At 35.1% G+C, this 25,432-nt stretch overlaps 1 protein-coding gene across 1 annotated transcript; it reads right to left on the bottom strand.

Moving 5' to 3' along the window:
- Nucleotides 1–624: 624 nt before the first annotated feature.
- On the bottom strand, nucleotides 625–25,057 carry ankrd10a (ankyrin repeat domain 10a). Its single transcript, XM_026204321.1, has 6 exons — nucleotides 24,698–25,057; nucleotides 22,590–22,742; nucleotides 20,287–20,378; nucleotides 4,306–4,541; nucleotides 4,120–4,206; nucleotides 625–1,525 (listed from the first exon to the last, which is right to left on the bottom strand). The coding sequence occupies exons 1-6, from the start codon at nucleotides 24,893–24,895 to the stop codon at nucleotides 1,143–1,145; spliced, it is 1,149 nt and encodes a 382-aa protein (XP_026060106.1). The 5' UTR covers nucleotides 24,896–25,057; the 3' UTR covers nucleotides 625–1,142.
- Nucleotides 25,058–25,432: the final 375 nt, after the last annotated feature.

Below are 25,432 nucleotides of genomic sequence, written 5' to 3'. Positions count from 1 at the left end.
AATAATGTACATTGCCATTCAAAATAATTCGTACCATTTAAATGGACTACAAATTTCTTGTCTGTTAATTAATTCAATATATGTATGCTGTGGTGTTTAGTAGCAGTTACATGGGTTAAATATGCTGCCTCCACCCCCTTTTCGAGGCATTAAATCGAAGATCCATGTGTTAGAGGCGGAGCGCTAATGACGTTTCAGGGCTCGCAGTAAAGGTCGACACAGAAAACAGGTGACATCCGTGTGTCCAAACACGTGAGACAGGAAACCAAGGTGGGCGTATCAGCTTCCCATGGGAACAGTTTGCTAATCAAATTTCATCTATTGTTGTGCGTCACGACCTGTCTTTATTTCAGACATGTCATGATGTATTTCAAAACAAAATAACTTTTAAACTGTATGATCTCAGCATGATGTACAAAATGAATGTCAGTGATAAACTGAGGATCAAAGCCAAAGTGCATTTAAGTAGATGTAGATGTAATAAAAACTGAGAAACTTTACACTTAACTTTCAAAATGAACAGACAAACGTCAACATCTTTACTTAATAAGGACCAACTATACTGTAAAGGAGAACTGTCTTCAGGTGGCAATGAAAGGAGTTTCTGAGTTTATTATTATTCTTTTTTATTAGAACACTGGGTACAAAGATGAAGGAATGTTATACATCTTAAGCTTTCTTAAGTAAAAAAAAAAAAAAAAAAACACTTTTACAGTCATCATGTCAGCTTTGATTCTCAGGGAAAAAAAACAATACAACAAAATCATACAAAAGTCTCCTTTTTCAAAAAGCTAGCGTTCATTGGCACAAAACTACAAACTCACAATTAATTCACATAAAAATCAACTCCTTGTACAACTTAACGTTCTAAACATTGCATTAAAGGGGAAAAATAAATGCACCCAGATAACTAAGCTGAGTTCAAACTCATACGTATAATAAAATAAAGTCATTAGCTCAGATACAAAATGCAATACAATTTTCCCCCCTTTGGTAGAAAGATTGTCCTTTTTTATCAAAAACAAATTCCCAAAATCTAAAACAGCCAGCGTTAAGGTGCAAGATAACCCCTCAGTTTAAGGCGGATAGTGCTGCCATCAATGTGACCACTTGTAATCAAATGGACAGAACTCATTTTCACTTTATGATTCATGGAACAGCTGCACAGAACTGAGAACCTCTTGGTCATAGTGCTGCTCTACCTTCACAATCGTACTGGGCTCATGACAGCTACTAGCTTCTTCCAGGTCCTCTGCTGTATCTCCGAAGCCATGGTAGTGTCCATAGTGCAGATGCTCACCAGAGTCAGGCAAGAAGGCACCCCATGCAGGCCGGGGAGATACACAGCTGCTTGGGCTGCCACTGAGGTGTAGTGAGCCGCACATGTCCATTCTTGTCTCAGCTGGAATGGCCTCAACCCCATCGAATCGGGACTGATAGCACTGCCCATTTGAGGCGAAGCTGTTGACAGTGAAACTGTTCTGCTGCCCATGACCATTCCTCAAACCTGTGGCTATGGCTTCATCTGTCATTCAAAACAAGACATGCGTCAGAAAGTGATGAGCAAATGGTCTTGATTACACAAGAACTTGGGCCAGACCAGAGAAACAAAACATTTGTACCCAATACATTCTTGTCGATTGATAAACTAGCATTGCATTTTCAGTATGAGAACTTTTTTTGCTCATACTTGAAGTGTACAGTATATCATTTTTTAATGATCTATTATTGCATGTCAACACACAGATTGTACAGTCATGGCCAAAAATTTTGGCAGTGACACAAATGTTGTGTTGCAAAGATTGCTGCTTCAATATTTGTAGATTATTTTTCAAAATTTCTGTGGTATACAGAAAAACAATGATACGCATATCCTAAGTTTTTAAGGATTTAATTGGCAAGAAACAAAAAAGAGAAAAAAGGAGTCAATATTTACAGTGTTGATCCTTGTTCTTCATAATCTTTACTATTCACTCTGTCATGCTGAATATTAGCTTGTGGGCCAAATCCTGACTGATGCCAATCGATTCTTGCCTTATTAGTTCTCAGAGTTGATCACAAATTCTGCTTGTCTACTCGCCTTTTAAGGACTGACCACAGGTTACCTATGGGATTGCCATCCGGGGAGTTGCTAAGCCACGGATCCAAAATTTCAATGCAATGATTTTCAAGCTACTTCTTTATCACTTCTCTTGCTTATGGTGCTCCATCTTGCTGGGAAATGCAGGGATCATCACCAAATTGCTCATGGACTGTTGGAAGAAATCGCTCTTGCAGGACGCTTTGTTGCCATTTTTTTTTAATCATGGCAGTGTTTTTGGGCAATTTATGAGAGCGCCCACTCCCTTGGTTGAAAAGCAACTTCACACATGGATGGTCTCAGTATAATTCACTGTTGGCACAACACATGACTCTTGGTAGTGTTCACCTTTTCTTCTCCATACAATAGATTTTCCAGATGTTCCAAACAGTCGGAAGATAATTGTCTAGATGTCCCAAACTTTGCACCAGTCTTCTGCTGTTCAATCCTTGTACTTCCTGCAGAATTTCAGTCCGTCTTTGAAGTTTTTCTTGGAGAGAAGTGGCTTCTTTGCTGCCCTTCTTGACACCAGGCCACTGACTAAAAGTCTTGGCCTCACTGTGTGTGCAGATGCTTTCACCCCAACCTGCTGCCATTCCTGAGCAAGCTCTGCACTGCTGGAGACACGATTCTTTAGCCGACTCCTCAGGAGGGAGATGGTCATGGTGCTTGCTGGACACTCTGGGACGTCCTGAAGACTTCTTCACTGCAGTCAAACCTCTCTCCTTGAAGTTCTTGATGAGTCAGGTAATAGTCTATCAGGTGCAATATTCTTTGTAGCAATTTCCTTGCATATGAAGCTATTTTGATGCAAAGCGAAGAACACAATGATTGGAAGTACTTCTTCCCTCCTTTTATAGCAATCAATCTGCTCTTACAAATTACTATGATAGTGATTTCGCCTGACTAGTATTCAAACATACTTTCACATGCTGCTGATATAATTAGTCAATTAATGTCATCTGGTCATTTTGGGTCAGAATCAAAAAAAAAAAAAAAAACAGTGACATTTGTTTCGTTTTTGTTTTTTTGTGAAAAGTAAATTTTTTGGCCAATGAAGTTTTTAGCAATTATTTAAAATGTATCTGACCACTCTACACAATAACCTAGAAACAATGTGAATGAACAACAAAACAGCTTGAGCAGCAAACTTCAAAATTTTGAAAACACAAAATTGATGTCATTGCCAAAACTTTGGCCACGACTGTACTCTTCCAAATGGTCACAAGGGAGTTTAAACACCTAACTGCAACTGATTTTTTTTTTTTTTTTATCTATAACTACCATCAAATAAAAGTAAAATAGCCTAAAAGATGCTTCAGTTTTCAAATAAAAAAAGATTACACATGCAATCTTTAAATATTTTTTTAAATAGTTTATATAAAAGTATAGAAGCAAAATTAGCTTCAAAAAATATAAACCAATTCATTCATTAATTTCTAAGTAGGAAATCTTAATGAAATATCCTAAAATAAGTTAATGCTTTCATTGTGAAATATATTGCTGGAGGAATCGGAAAACATAACTATTACATACAAGCCAATTGTGCTATATTAAGCCCATAGTAAGCTACTTTTACAAAACTGATTCAGAATAACCCTATACAGATTAAAAGGTTCATGGAAATAGTGCAAAGAAAACTAGCAACTCCCATACATGTATTTCTATATCATTTTAGCTGGTGTATCTTTGCAAGTACTGGTTTGAAGAAAAAAGTGAAATTCAAATGTCTATTTTTAAGTCAAGTGTGTGCATACTTTGAAAATATCAGATTGCAGAAATTTCATCAGACTGAAAAAATCCAATAAAAATATACTAGCCAAATCATTTGCATTGACAGCATGTTGATAGACCTGGGGAAACTTGTGAATAACCTGGCCCTCATATATAAGCGTAAGAATTTGTCCATAGCCAGGGGCCAGGAACAGAAGTCAAAGATGTGGGCTCCAACGTTTGGGTGGGAGAGGGGTTCCTCAAAGAAACACTGTCCTCATGATGTTCAATGTCAATAGACATTGGTGGAGAAGGTCCAGTCCCACCTGATTGGTTTTCAGCAGTTGATTCCACATTCATACTCTCAAGCTCCTCTCCAATTCCATTGTTTGCCTTCACTGAAAAATTCATGCCTGAATGGAAAACAAGCGATATAGTAAGAAAAATATTGTTTGATGTGTGTTGGTTTTGTGCACAAACACATGATTAAATGCACTACAAAACAGACTTACTCTCAGTTCTTGCTTTTTTCATTTGGTTTGGCTCTGTGCAATCAAGTAATCTTTTTCTACTGGCCATCCCATTCAGAAGTCTGCCGCCCTGGATGTGCGTGTGGTCGGTCCCGTTATGGGCAAATCCATTTATCTGATTTAGCTGGTTGTGTGCATTAGAGAGGAGCTGAGCGCAATCATGGAAGCCTTGAGCATGGGCCAGATCTGCTGCAGTCAAACCATTTGCATTCCTCAAGCTGCACAGCGGGTAAAAAAAAAAAAAAAAAAAAAAAATAGATTAGTCAGGTCTGGAATGGTCTTATTAGCACTGTTATACTAATGTTAACTATGTTTTTACATTTCAAAAACTTTCCCTTTTATTCTATAAGCTATTTATAGGAAAGGCCCAAAAAGTCGATTTTTCACACACTGCAACAGGAAATAATAAAGCTCTGAAACTTTTGTTTTCTTACAGAAAATTTTTGTGAACAAAATTAAACAATGATACGAGTTTAACACTATTTATCCAACATAGTGCTTTTTTGAAGAACTATCATGTTAAAAGTAGAGGCAAAGCAGTTGATCTCCATTTCAAATAGTAGCTAAAACCAGAAATGAATAGTTCATTAGGAAAAAGTATTAAGAAAGGAAAGTTCAGCGCATATTTATCTCCAAATGCAGTGTGTGCACTTATATGAGAATTCAGATATGAACCAACATGCTAAATGGATAAAAAAATATTTGGACCAGATGATTAGTCATGTTACATTCTACATATAGTTTTAATGTCAAATGTTTGCTATTCTGTCAGATGGACATTAGATTACATTCGGTCTGTGTGACACTGATATTCGAAAATACAGAGTCAAAGATTCTATCCATTGAATAGTGCTTTATTAAGAATTATGAATCTATTGATTCCTTTTTGGAATTTTTATGTTTTAATTAACATTTGGAAAACCACACCCCTAATCTAAAAATATTTGACCATTTTTTTTTTTTTTTTTGCAATGTCTGTGCAATATAATGAGAAGGACTAACATTTTGGGTCAGTAGTTGGTTCATTTATGAATTCGGTTTAACCTATCTCCCAGCCTCTCCCTTTGCATTTATAAAATGGTTTTACATGGAAAACAAAGTAAATATACAATATAAAATATATTATAAAATATAAATAAAAATTCAGCTAAAAAACAAAAAAGGTTATAATAGACCTGCATTAACTCATGCCTTCCTAAACATCCCCTTTCTATCTGATAAAATGTTAAATGCTTCATAGTATTTTTACTAAATATTTTTTTATCTTCTGGAAATACTCTGACAATGCCAGACAATGCTTAAGGCAAGGAACTCACTGCACTGTAGTTAAGAAAAAAACATTTCCATGCCCTAAGTAGAGATGTCCAAAGTACTGGTACTTTTATAATATAATAATATTATATATGTTATTTTATAAATGTTATTATTATATTCCAAATGGACTAATATATCTAGACATAGACTGACCCGCGGTTTTCAAACACTCCTATGTGCTTCTGTGTTAGCACTCACTGAAGAGCGTGAAGCGATGAACATTAAAGCCAATCACAGTCATATCAGTTGAGTACGAGAACACTATGGCCAATCAGCGCTGGTTAAGAATCTGCTCAACAGTACTCAAATGTTAGTGGGAAATTGACGTTTTTAAATTTGCTGGTACTCAAGTCGGTACTTTTGACAACACTAGTACCTTGGCTGGTTTAGACCTGAAATCGACAAATTAATGTAACACTAAAGGCACCAGTAGATGGCAACATGTCCGTGTCTTAATGAGTGAGTCATTGAATCATTCATTCAAACGATTCGTTCAAATTTCCCATTTTTTTTATTTTATAATTTTTTTCAAAATGAGTGACATACTTGATAATGTCACCTTGCATTAGAACTGTGCAATTAATCGCATTCAATTGTCATGCATATTTCGTTAGTAAAACCAGTCATATTAGCAGTAAATCTCCATCACCTGCTTTCAGATTGAGCGGAATTAATTATGATGAATGATGGAGATTTACTACTAATCACAGGACCGGCTTTACTGACTAGATGCACATGACAATCGGATCCGATTAATTGCACAGCCCTGCCTTGCATATCACTAAAACAACAATTTAAATATCGTTGTTGTTTTTAATCTTTATAGAAATAAACTGCATATTAAAAGATAGCAAATTTTCAAATACGAACTTCATTGTTTTCTGATTTGTGAGCACCAGGTCACCAATAGTATTATAGCAGTATTTAATAATAGTATCTGTTATTTCTGAGTGTTTGTGATGGTGATTTTAGTGCAGGTTACATTGTTACACCATTAGATGACGACATTTGTGCCTACAGTTAAATTACAGCAGATTACATTAATCCAAAATGTAGAATTTGTTCAAATATAACTGCTTTCTATCTACAACTTCAAGTTACGCCTTTAAAATACATTACAAAATAAATAAATAAATACATAAATTAGATGCATTTAATAGCAAACAAATAGTGATGACATACTCTACACTAAATCCAATGGTTAAACTCTAAGCACATAGAATAAAGTTCTTAATAAAGATGGTATTATAGCACAAAAAGACACATTGCTACAAATAATTGTCTGGCATTGAAAAAGAGGTCCTACATTGTTTGCTCTAGGAAGCATTTAACTTTTTATAAATGTTTTACTTTGTAATCCTAATACAGTTTACTACTTTTGCAAGTGTACTCTTATTCAAGTTGATTACTGTCGGATCAGCATTTATTATTGAGCCTCCCCTTATTGTTGTTAGTTGAGAACAAATAAGTAAACAAATATTGCAGGATAAGTAATAAGACAGTGCTGACTAGGCAAAGCATGCAGGTCTAAATGCTATCATGACTGTTCTCCTAGAATCAAAACCAATCACCACAAGAAATACCTCGACAGATTGCCAGTGTGTAGATACTCAAGGAAGCGATAGTGTGAACACTCAATGTAAGGGTGTTCGCTGAAGAACGTGTGGCAGCAGTTTTTGGAATGCTTCCCCCCCTTTTCTGGGCTTTACTTGAGAAAATCAAGTCATGTTCAAATTCAACCGCTGCAAAACATTGAGATGTGTAGGGATTTTCCTTCTCTGTAATGGTTCACAATGGATCTTCAATATAATTTTTTAAAAACATGCTACTTTAATCAGAAAGGTCACAGATGATTTCAAACAAACGATCAAGTACACATCTAAGATGCATAAAAAAGCAGACATTCATCAATCTTATTTATATAAAGTTTTGACACATCCTTTCTTTTTAAATTATCCTTTGTTCTCGGGCTCTATTCCCTGACCAGCTTTCTTAAAGTCAGATTATCTGCAGATCTGACTAAAAATAAGTCAGTTTTTAAAATAATAAATTCTAAGGAATTTGGTTCATCTATCTGGCTTTCTGAACTTTGAAAATTGTATTACACGTTGCAGAGACAGTGTTCAGAAGGTTTACTTCTAAACCATTAGACAAAAAACATTACATACTAAAACTGTTTTAGTAATGAAACCTGCAATAGCATTCTTGAAAATGTTTTAGCCTATTCCAACTAATCAAGTCAATCAGAACGAAACTATTTTAGTATCAATTTGGTAAAATCAATGTAGTTATTATTTGCTAATTACAGTTTAATGGTGTTTAAATTTGATCACTTGAGACTTGTTTAATACATTGACAGCCCATAGCGTAGTGAGAACACATTTTGATATAACAGCTTAAAAAAGGTTTTTGTTTTTTGAAACGTGTCATTGACTTTAGCTGATGTTAAAATATCACTTTCAACAAAATGAAACACTGCTGTAATGCTACATATTGAGAGAATGGACTCGACTACAGGGAAGAAAAATATAGTCTAACAAGCTTTACTGATGGTTATAATTACAGTTTCCACAATATAGGTCTCATTTAGTGTTTCAATTGAGATTATAGTAAGTTTTAAGGAACTGGGTCGTTTTAATTATATAATTAAACAAGGAAATCAATATCAGTCTGAATGTTGCATATTAACAAATGTGTCCACAATCTGACAGATATTCGAAGAATGTTTGATTTTATGTTTTTCAGAAAACATGTATGAACATACAGATGTTTTGGAAAAAATAACTAAAGATGATTAATCAGTAACTCAGCTTTACAAGTTCATAACATGTTCATTTAAAAGATTATGTGTACCTATAAAAAGCAGTGCTTCAGTTTTACCACAAACTACATTTTAAGTTTAATTTTATGGTTGGCCTTTATGAGAAAACTTGAGACATATGCCAAACCATTTTCACACCAACTTGCCATGTATATCTAACACTGATCCAACTAAATTTGGGAAAAAGAGAATCACCATAACACTCAGTCTGGTCTAGAGACACTTCAGACACTGCAAACATGTCTGAGAAAATGATTTCAATATAAACTATATACAAATTAGAGAACTTTTCACAACAAAGTGATATTTTCCTGTTTATTACTAATGTTTTGCAGATTGTTAATGCAAGTTGGTGATCTTTTTGTGGCATGTGCTAGTTTATAATGACTGTTGTGGCTACGAACAGTTTAAGATTTTGTGTGTGGTATTACCTGATTAAAAGAAAATTGTAAGACTTATTTAGCTGGTGCTAGTTGATGATACAAAAACTCTAATGTTCAGTTTTCAGCTTATTTGAAAACAGAATGGTCAAATCAAAAACATTTCACCAAGTTCCTGGCTAAATTTTTTTATTTTGGTAATATTTTTAAGAATAAAGACGAACATAAATAGTGATGAACAGCAAAATATTAAATGTTGTGGATGAACATTTACTCAGCAATCCACAATTTTGTAGAGGGGGTCAAAATGACAACATTGATGGTACAGGTAAACTGGTAAGTGTTGATTGCTGTTGATTTGCACGCCTAGAACTTAGTATAAGTATTAAAGATATTTTAATATCCTTTTAGATTTTGGCTCTAAAACTTTTCTTTTGGTATGTTACTTTTTAAGGGCCTAAAATTATTTTTCCAAAGTTTGCATGCATGTAAATCAAGAAGTGTTAAAAACATCTCAATAGGTTTCGAATGTTACATTTATTTTGGAATCTTAATTTTTTTAGGGTCTATATGGCTCAATCCCATAGATATGGGGAATGTGGCTCCATGTCCAAACTAGGGATGTCAACGATTAATCGATGATCGATTAATTGTCGATAAGAGATGCAATCGATTAAGGCTATGGATGGTCGGTTAACTGATTCAATGTTGGGCTGCGTGCGGCTCATGCGCACTCAACACGTGCGAGCAGCTGTGAGTGACGGTGACGATATATAAAAGCATCATCATTTATTCACAATGTACAAATTAAGATTTTAATGTGATTTAAACTTTAAAGTACATTAAAATAGAAACAACATAAAAGTTCTTCAACATTAAATGCAATAGAAATGTAGTTACTAATCATTTCATCAGATAACTGTTTTATATCGTGCGCTTTGCAGGGCTGCGGGACACAGTGACAGGACAGGTAGTCTATTCATTCCTACAACTTGTTAATTCATTCCTACGAATTATTAATGTGGCAATTGTCCATGTTTCATTAATTTTGTTCCCTAAATAACCCATGATTTAAGTGAAATAAGGGAACAAATTAATAAATCGAACGAATTCTTAATTCATGAAATCTTTAATTTCCCTTCCCATGTTTACCACAGTAAGAGATGCGAAAACAGTTATTAAAAGCGAAAGATAATAAAATAAACCTGGGAAATTAGAGGGTTAGACTATGAAGATTTAGGAAAAGAAACAATGCTTAAATATACTGAATTTGTGGAAATTCGTGACCAACCGGCAAACCAGAACAAAGCCGCGTAAATGAAGACTATGGGGTCCAAAAGCATGGTCGCGATCTAACATTTTCCAGTTATTCCTATTATTCCTCTAATAAACAAAGCTTTTATACCACACTTGTCATAATCAGATCTTATAATTTCTAAATAAATAATTGCTGGATTCAAAACAGCGATTAATAGGCGCTGTGACCGACACATTCCTGGAGCATTCACTGCTGTCACTAAACGGTGACGCCGAGCATCGTTCACAAGTTTCTGCATCGACCTGACTAGGGCACAGGTTCTAAGCCCTGGGACAAAATGGGATGCTTTAAGGAAAATTTATAGCCTACTAAGTAATAGGCCCAACATAAAAATAACAATTTGTTTTCATGTTTTTTTTTTTTTTTTTTTTAAATAGGCTATGCGAAACATATCCGACTTAAATAGGCTAATTAAGATTAACGGATTTAAAACAGAAGTGTGGGCGCTCCATAAGTTCACAAAAAAAAAAAAAAAAAAAAAAAAAAGGATGACAACGCATTCTGTTTGTTTGCTTTATTTTACAAGAGCACAAATCTTCTGTTTTTATTGTGAGTGTGCACAAATGAAAGTAAACACTTTTGCGGAAAATATATATATTTTTTTAATGTCTCAGCTGTTTCGATCGCACCGGAGCCTGCTGCACACGTATATTCTAGCGATTCAAACTTATATCGCAGTCTGTTCATTATCAAAATAAAATGTCAACTAAACATTAAAAGGTTACACTGGTCAGTTTAAATAGACCGTAGTATAACGGTCCACTCTGCTGTTATGCCAAGGACGTTTTTGCTCATATGAAGAGGATCATCTTTTCCGTCTATAGGCGAATGCGTGTTAAGTACAAGCCTAGTTTACATTATAAATAATAGTTTAACATTCAAATACATTGCGAATATGGAAACATTTCGATTTGTGCCGAATGAGACATGAGCAATAACCTCCAAATAAATCTAGCCAAAGCCGCGCTCGCTCATCCTCGTCTGCACGCATGCACTGTCACGATCTAATGTGCTGTATGCCGGATTTTTAAAAATCTGACATTTTCTAGGACAGAATCCAGCAGGATCAAATTAATGTGAGCAACTGTGTTTTGGTGCAGCAGCGCCGATGTAGTTCACTTAATGTGCAGCGCAGTCACACGCGCTCCACATTTCGGATAATTTTATATAATAATGTCAGTTGAAAACATTGCAATTGTGCTTTAAAATACAACAACGAGCACCACAAAACCATTTAAAGAGGCGCGTTCAGCGTTCTCCGTGCGGGATTGGAAACTGTCAACAAAGTAAAATGACCTCAAAAGTATGCGCTCTCTTCATTTTATCAAATGATCATAATCGCATCTATTCATTTTATAATCCTGCTACTAGCATTTTATTCAGACTAAAACCTCTTTAATTCAAGTGAGAAAGCGTTTTGTGTGTGTGTGTGGCTTTTGCACATCCTGTCATACCGCTGACTGCGTGCCTGCAATAGACGCATTTTGCAGTATTATGGTTAACGATTAATCGATTAATTGATCGTTAATTTAAACGACGATCGATCATGGAAATAATCGAAATTTGACATCAGTGTTAATTTTGACACAAAATTTTAATTTAGTTTTAGTCTTAGTCTTTTGTCTATAATTCTTTTTAGTTTTAGTCAAGTTTTAGTCATCTGATTTGTTTTAATTTTAGTCTTATTTTAGTCGACTAAAATTGCTTGGTATTTTAGTCGACTAAAATTGCTTGGTATTTTAGTCGACTAAAATAAGACTAAAATCAATAACAGATTTACTAGACAATTTTTTACAGCTGGTATAGGAAACAAACTTAACCAAAATATATAAAACACAAATTCAACTTTATTTCAACACAACTGTGTCTTTATTTCGATTCAAAAGCTTTTATGCAGCAACAAACACTGTCATGATAATGTAAACAATAACTAGCTGCCAATTGACCATCAATAAAAGAAAAATAAAGTTAGGTCCAGGACCTTAAAGCTTACAGCTGAGCTGAACAATAAGTGCATACATTTAAAGTAAATATTTAATAAGTTGGGTGGATAAAAAAAGTAACAAGATTTTATAAGGTATTAATTTGTCTAGCAATATTGTATGTTTTAAATACTACAATATTGCTAGATTTGTATGTATAATGATAGGATGTGAACATTCATGTTTCACATGACTAATATAGAAAAATTTGTGATATTGTCAACAAGTAGAACATTATAAAATATACTAAACATTAGTATTAATCACATGTATTTATCATGATATTACGTATTAGTATTGTGCTCTCATCTAACTTGAAGAAGGGGCTATTTTACAGTACTTTTCAGTTCGTAATATTTAATGCTACAACATCTACGCACTGCACTATTTCCAATTTTGCTTAGCTCAATAAACAAAAGAACATCGTTGTAAAATTACATTTGAGAAAATGTCCGGGTGGCTCGTCTGTAAATGTCTTTTCAAATTGGTTGTGTTCTTGCCACGAATGAGCGCTCTGCGTGCTTTACACTTTGTTTTGTTTTGTTCGTCGTCAAACGTGAAGTGAGCTGTGGACATTTTGTCGCTCTTTTAGACAGTAGGGACTTTAAGCAACAGCTGCGAATGGAACGGCTACAGCGACCGGAAGTTTGCCGTCACACCGCTGTAGCCAAGAACGTAAAAGTCAGTAAAGCAACGGTAAAACAGAACAGCGCAACGCAGCATTAATTCATTTATTGAGATCCAAAAAAATATATAATTTAAAAAAGCAAGAGAAGGATTGCTTTTGGCGTTAAATGACAATCTTTTGTCAGAAGAGGAGTTTTTAATATTGTATGATGTAAATAAGTCTAAAAACATAACATTTATTTACCTAACCTCTCACGTTGTAGCGACTCCGGCAAATCAGCTGTTCTCTCGTAGTAGACCGTTAAATTAGAACGTCACAGCTGTGAGTACTCTAGAGTAGCAGTTAAATTCGCGCAATACAACGCCAGAATGGCGTTGCCGTTCCACCAGAGGCTGTTGCTTAAAGTCCCTATCACCTCTTCGAATGCCGACTTCCCGGGAGCTCATTTAAAAACTGAAAACCTTCGCTTCACGTCTCAATAAGTCAGGCTCTGATTGGTTCTCTTCTCTCATGCAGTCTGTTCCGTTTTGCCGGTTCTTTTGCTCATTCCTCGCATCTCTCCCGTCTGCTGATTTGATTTTCGTCACAGTCTATTTTCGTCTCGTCCTTTATTCGTTGACGATAATGTCAATCAATTTAGTCATAGTTTTAGTCTCCATCAGTGCCTTCTATTTTAGTTTTCGTTTCGTTTTCGTCGGCAAAAATATATTCGTGACGAAAATAATGACGAAAATATTTAGTCAACGAAATTAACACTGTTTGACATCCCTAGTCCAAACTGTTGAAATTTATAAATTTTTAATTGTCTAAATGCAAATGTGGGTCACTTTGCATTCAGCTGTTACTTACTGCATTTAAAGGGGCATAAGAATAAATACATGTATATAAAATGTAGTTTGTTTAAAATCTAGTTGTTGTAGCTTAAATAAATTATATTTTTACTTACCACTAAACTGGTTCTAAATGAAATTTAAATGAAAATAGTAAAAATTAAAATGTTTCCCCTCTACCAAACTGTGAATTCACTCAAATAGACAACCATGAAATTTAATATTTTGACTTTCTCCTTCATTTACTATTTCTTTCACCAGTAAAAAATTACCAATATCATTATTTTTCTTAGGCAAGACCTCTTATTGAGTTGACACAGAATGAACCAAAAGGCATTCGAGACAATCCAATAAACAATATATGTCATTAAACACACAAAAACACAAGGCAACATGCTTTTAAGGTTACATACAAAACTACTTAAAACAAATGCACAATTACTCAACCATCTACCAATTTTGGTACTCACATGAGCACCAAGATTATGAGCAAAAATAATTGATTTATTATTTAAATAGCAAAGACCTGTATTTCTAAGAAGTCTTTTGTAATCCTGCACAGAAAATTGGAGGATCTCCATCTTGCATTTCAACATACTGTCTAGTTAAGACAAAAGAGATTTCATTTAACAGAAGGAAAAAAAAAATGAAATTAATGGATGCAGGGCTCAACAATAAAGACTGCTTGATTGCCCTGTGCCAGCATGAAAGACACTCAGGACAGGTGACTGATAACTGCTGGGTCGTAACAAAATATATCATTTGCACTTGTTTTTAAGCCTTGCCATTTTTTTTGCTATTTTAAACCATTTTAGCAGAAGAAGACACTGAATGGTGTACTCCTGTATAGTTTTCTGCACACACCTGGGGCACAGAGACAGAGAGCTGTAACCGTGTAAACACCAATTTGTGTTTTGCATCTTCTTGCACTTAAATACAAACATACATACAAAATTATGCAAAAATACCCATCTTGGGAAAGATGTCATTATATGTGACCCATGACAACAAAACATACCTGTCAAGTTTTGGATTTGAAAATAAGGGAAATTTTCCAGCGCCCATTGCGAGCAGTCCCACCACCCCAACAAAGCTCCAGTATCCCTTACATTTTAAGACAGGTGTTATAGCCCAAATGAAAACACAAAAGGGTATATATGAAGAGCATTTATTTAAAGGCTTATTTGCATATTTTCTGTTAATTTAACATTGCTTGTTTTTACATTTACATTTTATTTTAATTCCACACATTCTTTTCATTTCATATTGCTTTTCTTTTACAGTTTTTCTTTTCATTTCACAACTTTTCTTTTACTCTTTTAGTGAGTTGTTGTACCAATTTGGTGCAGACTTTGCATTCTTTAAAAAAGTAAATTCGCTGTCCCATTTATCACGATATTTACACATGGGTTTTGGTTTTTTGGCAGGTGTGCCTTCACTCTCTATCGTAGCATCCATTATCCGTCTCTGTTTTTTCTTTTGTTGTTGTTGTTTTTCCCACGTTATAACTCATGTCATCTGACCTCACACACCCCTCGCGACAGGCTACTACAGGTGGGAGTTATCGCGAGACTAGTGACAGAGCTCAGATTGGGAATGTTTTTATTATTATTATTTTATTAATAACGCAGGTAAAAAAATAAATAAATAAAAATACGGGAGATTTACGGGAAAATACTAATACGGGAGGACGGCGGGAAAGAAGGGTAAAATACGTGACTTTCCCGGCCAAAACGGGATACTTGACAGGTATGCCACAAAACCAGTCTTAACTCGCTGGGGTATATTTTTAGCAATAACCAAAAAAACATTGTATGGGTCAAAATTATTGATTTTTCTTTTATGTCAAAAATAATTTGGATATTAAGTAAAGATCATGTTCCATGACAATATTTTGTAAATTTCCTACCATAAATATATCAAAACTTAATCGTAATATACATTGCTAAGAACTTCATTTGGACAATTTTAAAAAGGGTGATTGTCTCAGTATTTAGATTTTATTTGCACCCTCATATTCCAGATTTTCAAATAGTTTATACAATATAGTTTACATAATTACACTGTGTTATGTAAACTTTCAAGTGGATGCAATAGTTCAACTAAGCAACTTTAGTAAACAGTACTTAAGAGCATCTAGTTTGTTGGATTAAAGGTCTTTTCCACTTAGATATATATATTCCACTTAGATATATTTTTATTTAGTTGTTATACTTACTAGGTTTTATTTAGTTGCAGCTACTTTCAAGGCAAATAAAACAATTAACTTACTTTTGAGTGAAACTTACTTAAATTCAAGTAGCCACAAAGGAACCAAGGACATTAATAAACCAGTGAGAGGCAACAATGCACTAATATTGCTGCGTTTCCACCGCAGGAACTTTACCCAGGAACAAGGGACTTTGGCTTGGTACTCGGTGTGTTTCCATGTTTCCAAAAATGCCCCTCAGAAAGTCCCTGCTGGCGAGGTAGTACTTTTTCAAAGTTCTGGGACTTTCAGGGGCGGGACTTGGGCGCTAAACATGCTGATTGGTTGAGTTTCACCATTTCACCATTTATTCGGATCATTTTCAAAATATTACTGTTATTGGGTCATGAAATGTAATTTTAAAAGAACTCAAATATGTGGTTTATTTATAAAGACAGAGCCTATTTAAAAATGTGTTTCGCCGATCCCGGAGACGATGAGCTCCACTCGATCAACGGGAGCTCAGTCCTCATGTATCAGCCGAGAGCAGCCTCACCTCGGCTAGACCTTCTAATGTGTGCCGCTGGCTCTGATGTCTCTTTAGTGGTTAACATTAAATATAATTTGTTTTGGGTAAATCTAACAGGTTATCTTTGGTCTGTATTCAATTTATCTATATGTTAAAATGAAAATAAAAAAGGCAAATATATATAATATCGTTTCATTGCAATGGCTGTATATATACACATATCCCTGAACTAAGTAAATTTCTGCAGCTGTTATTATGTTTAAATGAAAACGAAAGGAGGCAGTGGTATTTGATATCCTATTTCATTTTATTGTAAATATACAGAGAGGAAAATTGCATTAGCCATGGTCAGCTGACTGAATTTATGAAGTACGCTGCAGTTTGCAGAATTACTGGATTCGCGTCGTCGCGGACATCACACTCCAGAGTCGAATGCACAAAGTCTGAAAAAGTTCCTGGTACAAATGTTCCGGGTACTTTCGGTGGAAACGTGGCATATGTTGCTAATGTGCAACATAACAACAGAAGAAGAAAAGAAAACGAGTCTTAACAGACTTTTCAGTCATTTCCTCCATGTCTGCAGTAGGGCTGTCCCTTTTAGTTCGAAAATCAATTGCACAATCGATCGGACCAACCAAAAAAAGTTTCAAAAATGAAAATAGGGAATCGATTTTAACCAAATATGTACACTATTAATTTTACAGTTAATCTTTAAATTTAAGGCCAGTTCTGTGTAGTTTCAAACCCAATTTAAAAACAAAAGCTAAATGCTGATGTCTGTAACATCTATGTTTGTATTGAATGTAGGGTGCTTATTGTGCAGTTACTGCTGTTAATTTCAGATGGTTGCAGTTATTGTTTTCAATAGCCAAAAGCCAGTTTGGCCTATTAAATACCAAATAAACATCTTGTTTATGCACACTTTCCTTCTTTCTTGTTTGTTGCTTAAAGAAAAAAAAAATCGTAAAAAAAAATCGTATCAGAATCGGCCAGTTTGTTTGTAAAAAATCGGTATCGGAATCCGACATGAAAAATCCTGATCAGTGCATCCCTAAAAAGGACCATTTCAAGCTGACAGTGACCGGTAATACCACCACCTTGCGCAGCTGTACCTGAGTGTCCCTGGTACATCAGTGCGGTCGGAGCGCGTCTTCTCAACAGCTACATACAGTGAATAAAAAAAAAAACTCTGCTCTGGACCCCGAAATGTTGATCGACTTGTTGTCCTGTCCAATAAATTTGTAATGGTCCTAGCCTTTTGGTGCATTTCCTTATGCGGGCCTAGTACCGCCTAGCCTAAGTGTCGGTTACGTTCAATAAAAAAAAAAAAAAAAAAAAAAAAAAACATTGGCCTGTTCTCAAGTCCATTTAAAGTTAAATTATTTTGAACAGTTGTTTGAAATGGTTTTAATCATTATTTAAAATAATCTTTTCAAGATTTTTGAATTGCCTAAATCATAAATGCAGCCGGGTTGAAGCCTGCAGTGATGTTTTTCTTTTGTTATGGCAGCCGTCCCCTCTGCATATATATTTTTTCGAGAATGTTGCACTCCTGTTGCTGTTCTGCATGAAACTTCATGCCAATAAATAAGAAATATTGCTGACTTGTGCGTTTCCAGCACTGTCTTTGCATTCGTCCGTTATTTGATGTTGAAAAAGGAAACTTTTTTTTTTGACTTGGAAAATCGATTTTACAATTGATTCAATGAACACTTATGTCTTAAAATTGAAAAATCGAATTGTTTCACTAGTTGCATTCACTCGTCTCCCAAAGTCATGTTGAATGTTGAATTTTCAATAAAACTGAAATATCTGAGAGCTCACATAAGCTGACTTCATAAATGGATGTTGATTTTCCTTGAGTTTTTTGACTCACCATTACACTGATTAGTGTTCTATTTGTTGGGCACTTGGAACTTTGTTCGTATATTTATAATTTTCTTTGTTAGGGTTAGGGTTATTTGATTTAAAGGGAGGAAAAGTAATACATAGATTGCTTTTACAAAGAGATATATCTTTAAATTATCTGTGTATTGTTTTGTGGTTATTAGTGATCTTTTACAATTTCATTGTTTTTCATTAATTTTTCATGAGAAGCTTTTTATTAGGTTGACATAGTCCTTTCATATTTGTGGTAATGTGCTTAAGTCACCGACTTCAACATACAGCATGGAAATCACATAAATTGTAACAATTAAATTTCATTTATTTTTACTGACACAAGACAGCAAATAAAATTGGTAAATAAAAACAACTGTAAAACAAAGCAATTGCATAATTGATTCATGCCGCAATGCACTCTGGGAGTCAGTAATTCTGATTAGTAATGTTCCTCAGATCACAGATTCAATTAAGTTAAGAAAACTTAAATGGCTTAAGTAAATTTAACTTAAAACAAGTAAAGAATACTTTTAATATATTAGCAGAAATTTTAATTACACTAATTTAACAATAAAGTTAAGATTACTTAATTGAATTAAGGCAACAAGTTTGCACAACTGAATTAAGTAAACTCAACACATAACTTTTTTACAATGTATGCAATGATTTTATATTTGATTATTCAATTTCTCTTGCTAAACACTATTGTTGGACCTACCTGAAAAACTTTATTATAAAGCTTTTTTTTATTATTCAATTTAAACATTTGTTCTTTTGTATTTATTTGTGCTAACTTGTTTATTAATTTCTGTTTTATTATTCGGTGTTCAGTGTCTTCAATAATGTTTTTAACTTGATCTCCTAGGCTGTTAAGTTTTAAATGTTGTATTGAAATGAGAATCTAGAATTGTGAAATTAAACTGACATCTAAAATGTTAGTGTCACAATAAGCTTATTTATCAGCATACAAGGTTACACGGGTCAAAAACAATGAAAACAATAACTTATTTTTTATTTTATTTGTGGCAGAGCAGGTAAAAATGTAAACCACATGGTGACCAGGCCAGTAGAAATAAAGTCTTTAACGTTGAGCCCTGGGATGTTTTAATTCTCATTCTATGTTTTTTTTTTTTTTTTGAGACCTCAGATCTGCTGGGGGGTGGGGGGCATTAGGAAATGTGCATTTGTTTTGTTTGAATTTCACCTTAGCCTCATATGGAACCACTAAACACAAAATTCACCTTTAAGCTAAATGATGACAACAGGTTTAGATAAACACGTTCATTGGATGAAGAAAAACTCCACTAAAAGAGCTCTGCTAGCCTACACAGAGCAGGACGTTTAAAGTGACAGTTCTCCCAAAAATACAAATTTAACACTCTTTACATTTGAATACATTTATATGTGAATAAAAGCATACATTTAAGTCTTTGTTTACTAAATCTGTTTATAAGTAAATAAAAGCCTAAGTTAAACCTCTCCATTCATATGGATTACATCTTTTTGATTCATCAAAGTCTTAATATCTATATTTTCATTTGTACTTCAAAAATTAACAGAAGTCTAGAAATTTGGAACAATTTAAGGATGGAGTATCACTTTAACAGAGTTAATTAAACAAAATAAAAAAAGTAATTATACACTACAATTTGCAGTTGTTATTAGAACTAAAATAAAAGAGCTTAAACATTTATTCTGCAAGTGCTAAAATTATTATTAGTAAAGTGCCTGTACTACAGGGGTGATAGGATTACCAACTGTATGTAAAATAATTCTTGCACTAATATTTTCAATTTACATTCTTCAGACTGTAGAAAGACAAATTACCTTTTTTGAATAAATTAACAACACATTTTCCAAGGACTTAAAGCTTTTTTGAGCCACATCAAAATTTAATGTAAACTACGTATTATTGCTTTCTAGTTGTATTCCTTCTGGTTTCCTGAGATTGTCAAATTCAAAATGAAGGCTTTATGGCAGAGCTTTTTTATTTGTGGAGATTCTCTTTCACACTGTGATGTCACAAAATCACATAATAATGCATTTGGAAAAAATAAATAAAACAGCAAAAAACAGTAAGACAGTGACTTACTCCGGTTTGGCTCCCTGGATTAACAAGACATTAATGCACTCCACGTTACCGGCCCGTGCTGCTTTGTGAATGGGTGCTTCACCCACATAATCCTGAAAAAGAGAAAAATGCACATTTTAATAGGCTTCCACAACATCACTAACAGTTCTTCACACTAAAAATGCTGACAAAATTCTAGACATCAATTCTTTAATTTATCAACATTTTTAACAACCGTCAGCATGTGCAAATCTATAAAAGCTATTTCTGCATCTCTGGTTGGTATCAATCTGAAGAAAGGAATCTAAACAAACACTCCTCGTGAGTCATAGTGAAGACTTTGAACTCTTCACCCTAACACAACAGCTCCCCCTAAAGGTTGTAAACTGAAGCACAAAGGATAATTTGCCATTAAATAACCCAGATAATACCACAAAAAGTAGGTCAAACCACAATTACTGCAGAGGCAGTCATACAACAGGGATAACTCTCACTCACTTCCTGTCAAATAATACAGAATGGATTTGTTTATGAGCATTATTCCCCTCAGTGTCTGTGCTTGTTTGTGTTTGAGTGAACATATGATACTTGATAATGGCCATTTTTAAATCAACAAATATTCAAGTAATTGCAAGTCAAGCAGCCTGTTTAGGGATGCCAGACAGATTAGCTTTTTACTGAAATAGGCCGATGAGAATAATGACTGTCAACAGAGTACTCTCAACTTGGCTTATCACATTTTGTGTTGTACAACACCCAACTTTACTTTACTTTTTAAGACTTAAGAATCACTTTCAGCACGAACTTTGGAGAAATAATGGTGAAAAAAGAAAAAAAAGATCGTTACAACTTTAGCTTGGAAACATGGACTAAGGGTGTAAGACAACAGACCTAATCCAACAGTTAATAAAAGGCACATTCTGAAGGGTTTGGGAATGACTGCTTTGATGGCAATGGCATGGCATCTTTTTTTTAATTACTCCAGTTTCTCAAAGTGAAGAGTAAAACTGTACACAGCATTATAGTTAGGTTCGGTCCTCAAGAACAACTGGTCAAGCAAGAGAACTGAGATTTTTAGAACATCAGTAGGACTTTTCATTCTGTCACTTCAATTGTCTTCTTGTCTTCATCTGTTATTAAGGGGTAAATATCCTCCAATGCCCTTTGGGCTAAATCACAGACTACAGTGCTCAACCTTGAGGACAGACGTCACTATTCAAAGATCTGTCCATCACAGACAGGATCATCCCTGACAATAGGATCAGTTTGGCAGAGATTTGTGCACCAGGACATTGGAGATAGGATAGAGAATTGAAGGAAGTGGAAACAGGGATGATAAGTTAGGGCAAATGATAAGACTTTGAGCCACTTCCTGAAAGATAAATTGCATTAAAGGGCTCATAGATTAATTACCTGACTCAAGAAGAAGACGGTAACATATGCCATGCCATGGTGAAATAAAAGACCTTTAATGCTGAACATTTCACTTCATTATTGAGGGACTGTGCTCTTGCAAAATAAATCACAAAGCTGATATCACCCCTATAAATGAAACATTCTCAACTCAATGAGCTAAAAATTACCAACATGATCAAAACTTGGCTGAAAAAACCTGTTGCACATAATCTACTACACAATGTGTTATCTGATTAGTCTATTATTTTTAGGAAGTAGAAGGCCTGTTAGTATAATTGTAAAACGTCTACCTTCAGGTTGCGGTTCATGTGTATTTCTGCTGTGAAATCATTACAGATTTTTATAAACTAAACATTTTTTATATTATTATTAATATTTCAAGATGAACTCTTACTAGACTGAAAAAAACAGTGTTTTTTCCATATATGTTTTTTTTAATTATGTTTATCCATCAGGCTCTTGAGGAGAGTTTTTGTCATTCTGTCAATCATTGTGGTATTGCACTGCATTACATGCTTCAAAACTACGGTACACAGCTTTGATCATAAAACTAAGCATTTAATATCTTAAGACATATTGGAGATACAGAGTGTCAACTAATAAGTATATTATTCTATGCAAGTAGTCTGCTATACTGTTATCAAGATCTAACTGATATACATGACAAGCAATCAAAATGTAATAAATTATCAGTATCTGCAGCAAATTGCATATTTTTGCTCAGTTTGGGCCTCAAATAAAATTGAGCTGTGTTTTTTCTCCTTATTGTCTCTACCTCATACTATGTGCCACAAAAGCCTGATATGACATTTTTCTGATTATTAATTCATGCCAGGCTTGAGAGGGTTAATAAAGTCATAAGACATCACAAATAATATAACATTATCAAGTTCTGTATGTGAACCCACCTGTCTGTTTATTTCAGCCCCTGTATGTAAGAGCCACAGCAGGCATTCTGGATGTCCTCCAAATGCAGCAATGTGAGCCGGGGTCTGGGCAAACCGTGTGGTCAATGCATTCACTTCACATCCCACCTGCACCAGCCTCATAACACACTCCAGCTGTTTTGTGACAAAGAGAAAAATAAAATCAAAAAACTAGTGACACGATTTTCCACCAGTGCCTGGTTTCACCCTCTACAAAAATGTGAAATCATGTTCATCAAAACAGGCAACCATCAATTATTCCACAACTTGGGTGATAAGAGGTAAGTGTACTTCAGCTCAAGCTGAGGTTTACAGCTGCAGACTTCACACACAATGGTGAAGTCGAATAATTTGAGACAGACTACCAATCTCCCTGACTTGCTATTTGAGTCTCATGTTCCCGGCTCTACTGTAAGGTACCCGCAGCTGTGCTGCATTTTCAATATGAAACATCACGGGGCAATTCATTACCCTGTTCTTTGACTCTGTTCTCTCTGACATTAAACAGACTGGAAATGCACCAATTCTCTCAAACACTTTCAAATTCTATCACCTTTGTTTGGCTGTTTGAAATTGCTTCATATTCAAAACATTTCTGTAAAATGTGTGAAATCAGCAGATGTTAGGAGCAGAAACACGATGCGCTGGATGTATGCATGTACACATGGTTCCATTTTTACCAGATTATAAAATGCGTAAACAAGAGTCAAAGAGTGACAGGAATTAAGTGTAGTGAAATGTAGAATGGTCAAGACAATGAAAAACAAACTAATAAAACATAGTAATAAAACATAGAAATGTACTAAAGCAGAGAAATTTGAACCAGTGACAAATGTGTTCAAGTGTGGAAAACATGGCACATTTCACAGGAGCAGTTCTTCGCTCAGAGGCTTTCTCTGGAAACTTCCATTAGGAATAATGCTAAAAATAGTTACAAGCCACTGAAGCTTTTCCATTTTTCCATAATGAATGCTGGCACTGAGACATAATGAGGTCATGTGTTGAAATAATATCAGTAGTAATTGTTCACACAAGACACAAAACTTACATTTTCATCCTTGAATGGGCACAGATGTACAAATTCAACAAAACTGTCAATAATCTTGTGTTAAATAAAATTACACAAACATGACCATCAAATGTGTAGAATTTCTGTCAACAGCATGTCAAAACTCCACTCTGCAGTAAAAGTTGTTGATAAACTCATTGAGGTTTACATGCATTTCTAAACTAGAATAGAAATGATCTGATGAAACTTTAGGCACAATATCAAGCATTTTTATAAATGTCTTCGCTTAGCTTATCCTTATCCATTGAACACGGTGTACTTCAATTCCCCAAGACCATGTTTTCATTCCTGTCGAATGTTAAATATGGTGCTACCCTGACTAACAGACAGTAATGTAACAACACCAAACGTTTTAACATTAAACAAGAGGAAGGTTTAGATTTTAAATTCGCAGTTTTGGCGCGAGGTGTTTTATTGGTCTTCGCCCAGCCAATGAATGAAAAGCTGCGTGCTGGCGCCTGATGTTGCTGCTTCGCTGGCTGCGGTCCATGCAACTTGATTATTCCAAGTAATGTGATCCAGAAACAAAGAAGCAATCAGTAACGGCCATACTCGGCTTGATTTCCTTTATCCAGCTTAACTTCCGATGTTTATCAGTTACTACATACACGTTAAAACAATCAAGAATGGATAAGATAGACAACGCATGCCACTGACGCTGTATTCTGCTCATCTCAGAAATCATAATGCTTTCAGTTCAAACATGCATTAAGTGATTAATCTCTACTCTTACCCAGCAGCATGCGAGTTTGCACGCAGCCACTGAGAATGATATGACCTGTTTTCTGCCGATGGCCTTATCGTCTAGGCGATAACGGCAACCCATTTCATATTGATGTAGTATTTGAGTTTTCCTCGCATGTGCACACGCTGTAAGTTCAGTTATTGATGACAGCACACCTAACTAATGGTGTTACGCGCGCGTTATTCCTACTCCAGTCCACATCCACGCCTCTATCTCCGGAAGAGAAAGAACTGAGAAATAAAGCATAACTATATGCAAACAATGTATTTCTATTACCTTCCCGAAGTGTGCTGCCCAGTGAATAGGGGTCCAGCCGTAAAACGAGTCCTCGGCAGCCAGGTCTGCCCGGTTAGAGGAGCGCTGGAGCAGCGAGCAAAGCGCGCCGACGTCTCCATCCCTGCACGCGCGATGAAGCGGGTAACGCAGGCTCAGCACCTCGTCGTTGGAGAAACCGGGCTCCAGTCCTACAGACATGGTTCAACAGTTCTGCAGCGTCGTGGAAAACATAAATTACTTGGCTTGAAAGTCCCAGGGTGTGCAAGGCGGTGCGTGCTCAGACAACACCTACCACAAACACAAAGAAGGCACAGACTGAACACTGACAGAGCGCTCCGCTCACTCTCTCGAAGTGTAACTTGAGTGGCTATTTGGAAATCCCGTGCTGGATCACTGCTGGGGCTCTGGAACAGGTTTAGCTGAGGCTGGGGCACAGAGAACGTGGTGACGTACAGAAAACCCGCCATGGATTTTCACCAAGCGGGACCAGGAACTATGCAGAACTATCAGGCCAGTCCATGATTTAAATCACATAATGATTTAATTTATTTAAAAGATTAAAGCTATCTATCTATCTATCTATCTATCTATCTATCTATCTATCTATCTATCTATCTAGACTTTTACGCTTGTAGAATTTATTACAGAACGAATTCTGGATATGAACATATGTTTTATATAGTCTGTTAAGAAGCTTTATCTTTTATCTTTTTAAAAAGAAATAATATTGTCTTT

The sequence above is a fragment of the Carassius auratus genome, chromosome 26 (assembly GCF_003368295.1).
Source record: "Carassius auratus strain Wakin chromosome 26, ASM336829v1, whole genome shotgun sequence".
Lineage (NCBI taxonomy): Eukaryota > Metazoa > Chordata > Actinopteri > Cypriniformes > Cyprinidae > Carassius > Carassius auratus.
This window is presented reverse-complemented; position numbering and strand designations above follow the sequence as displayed.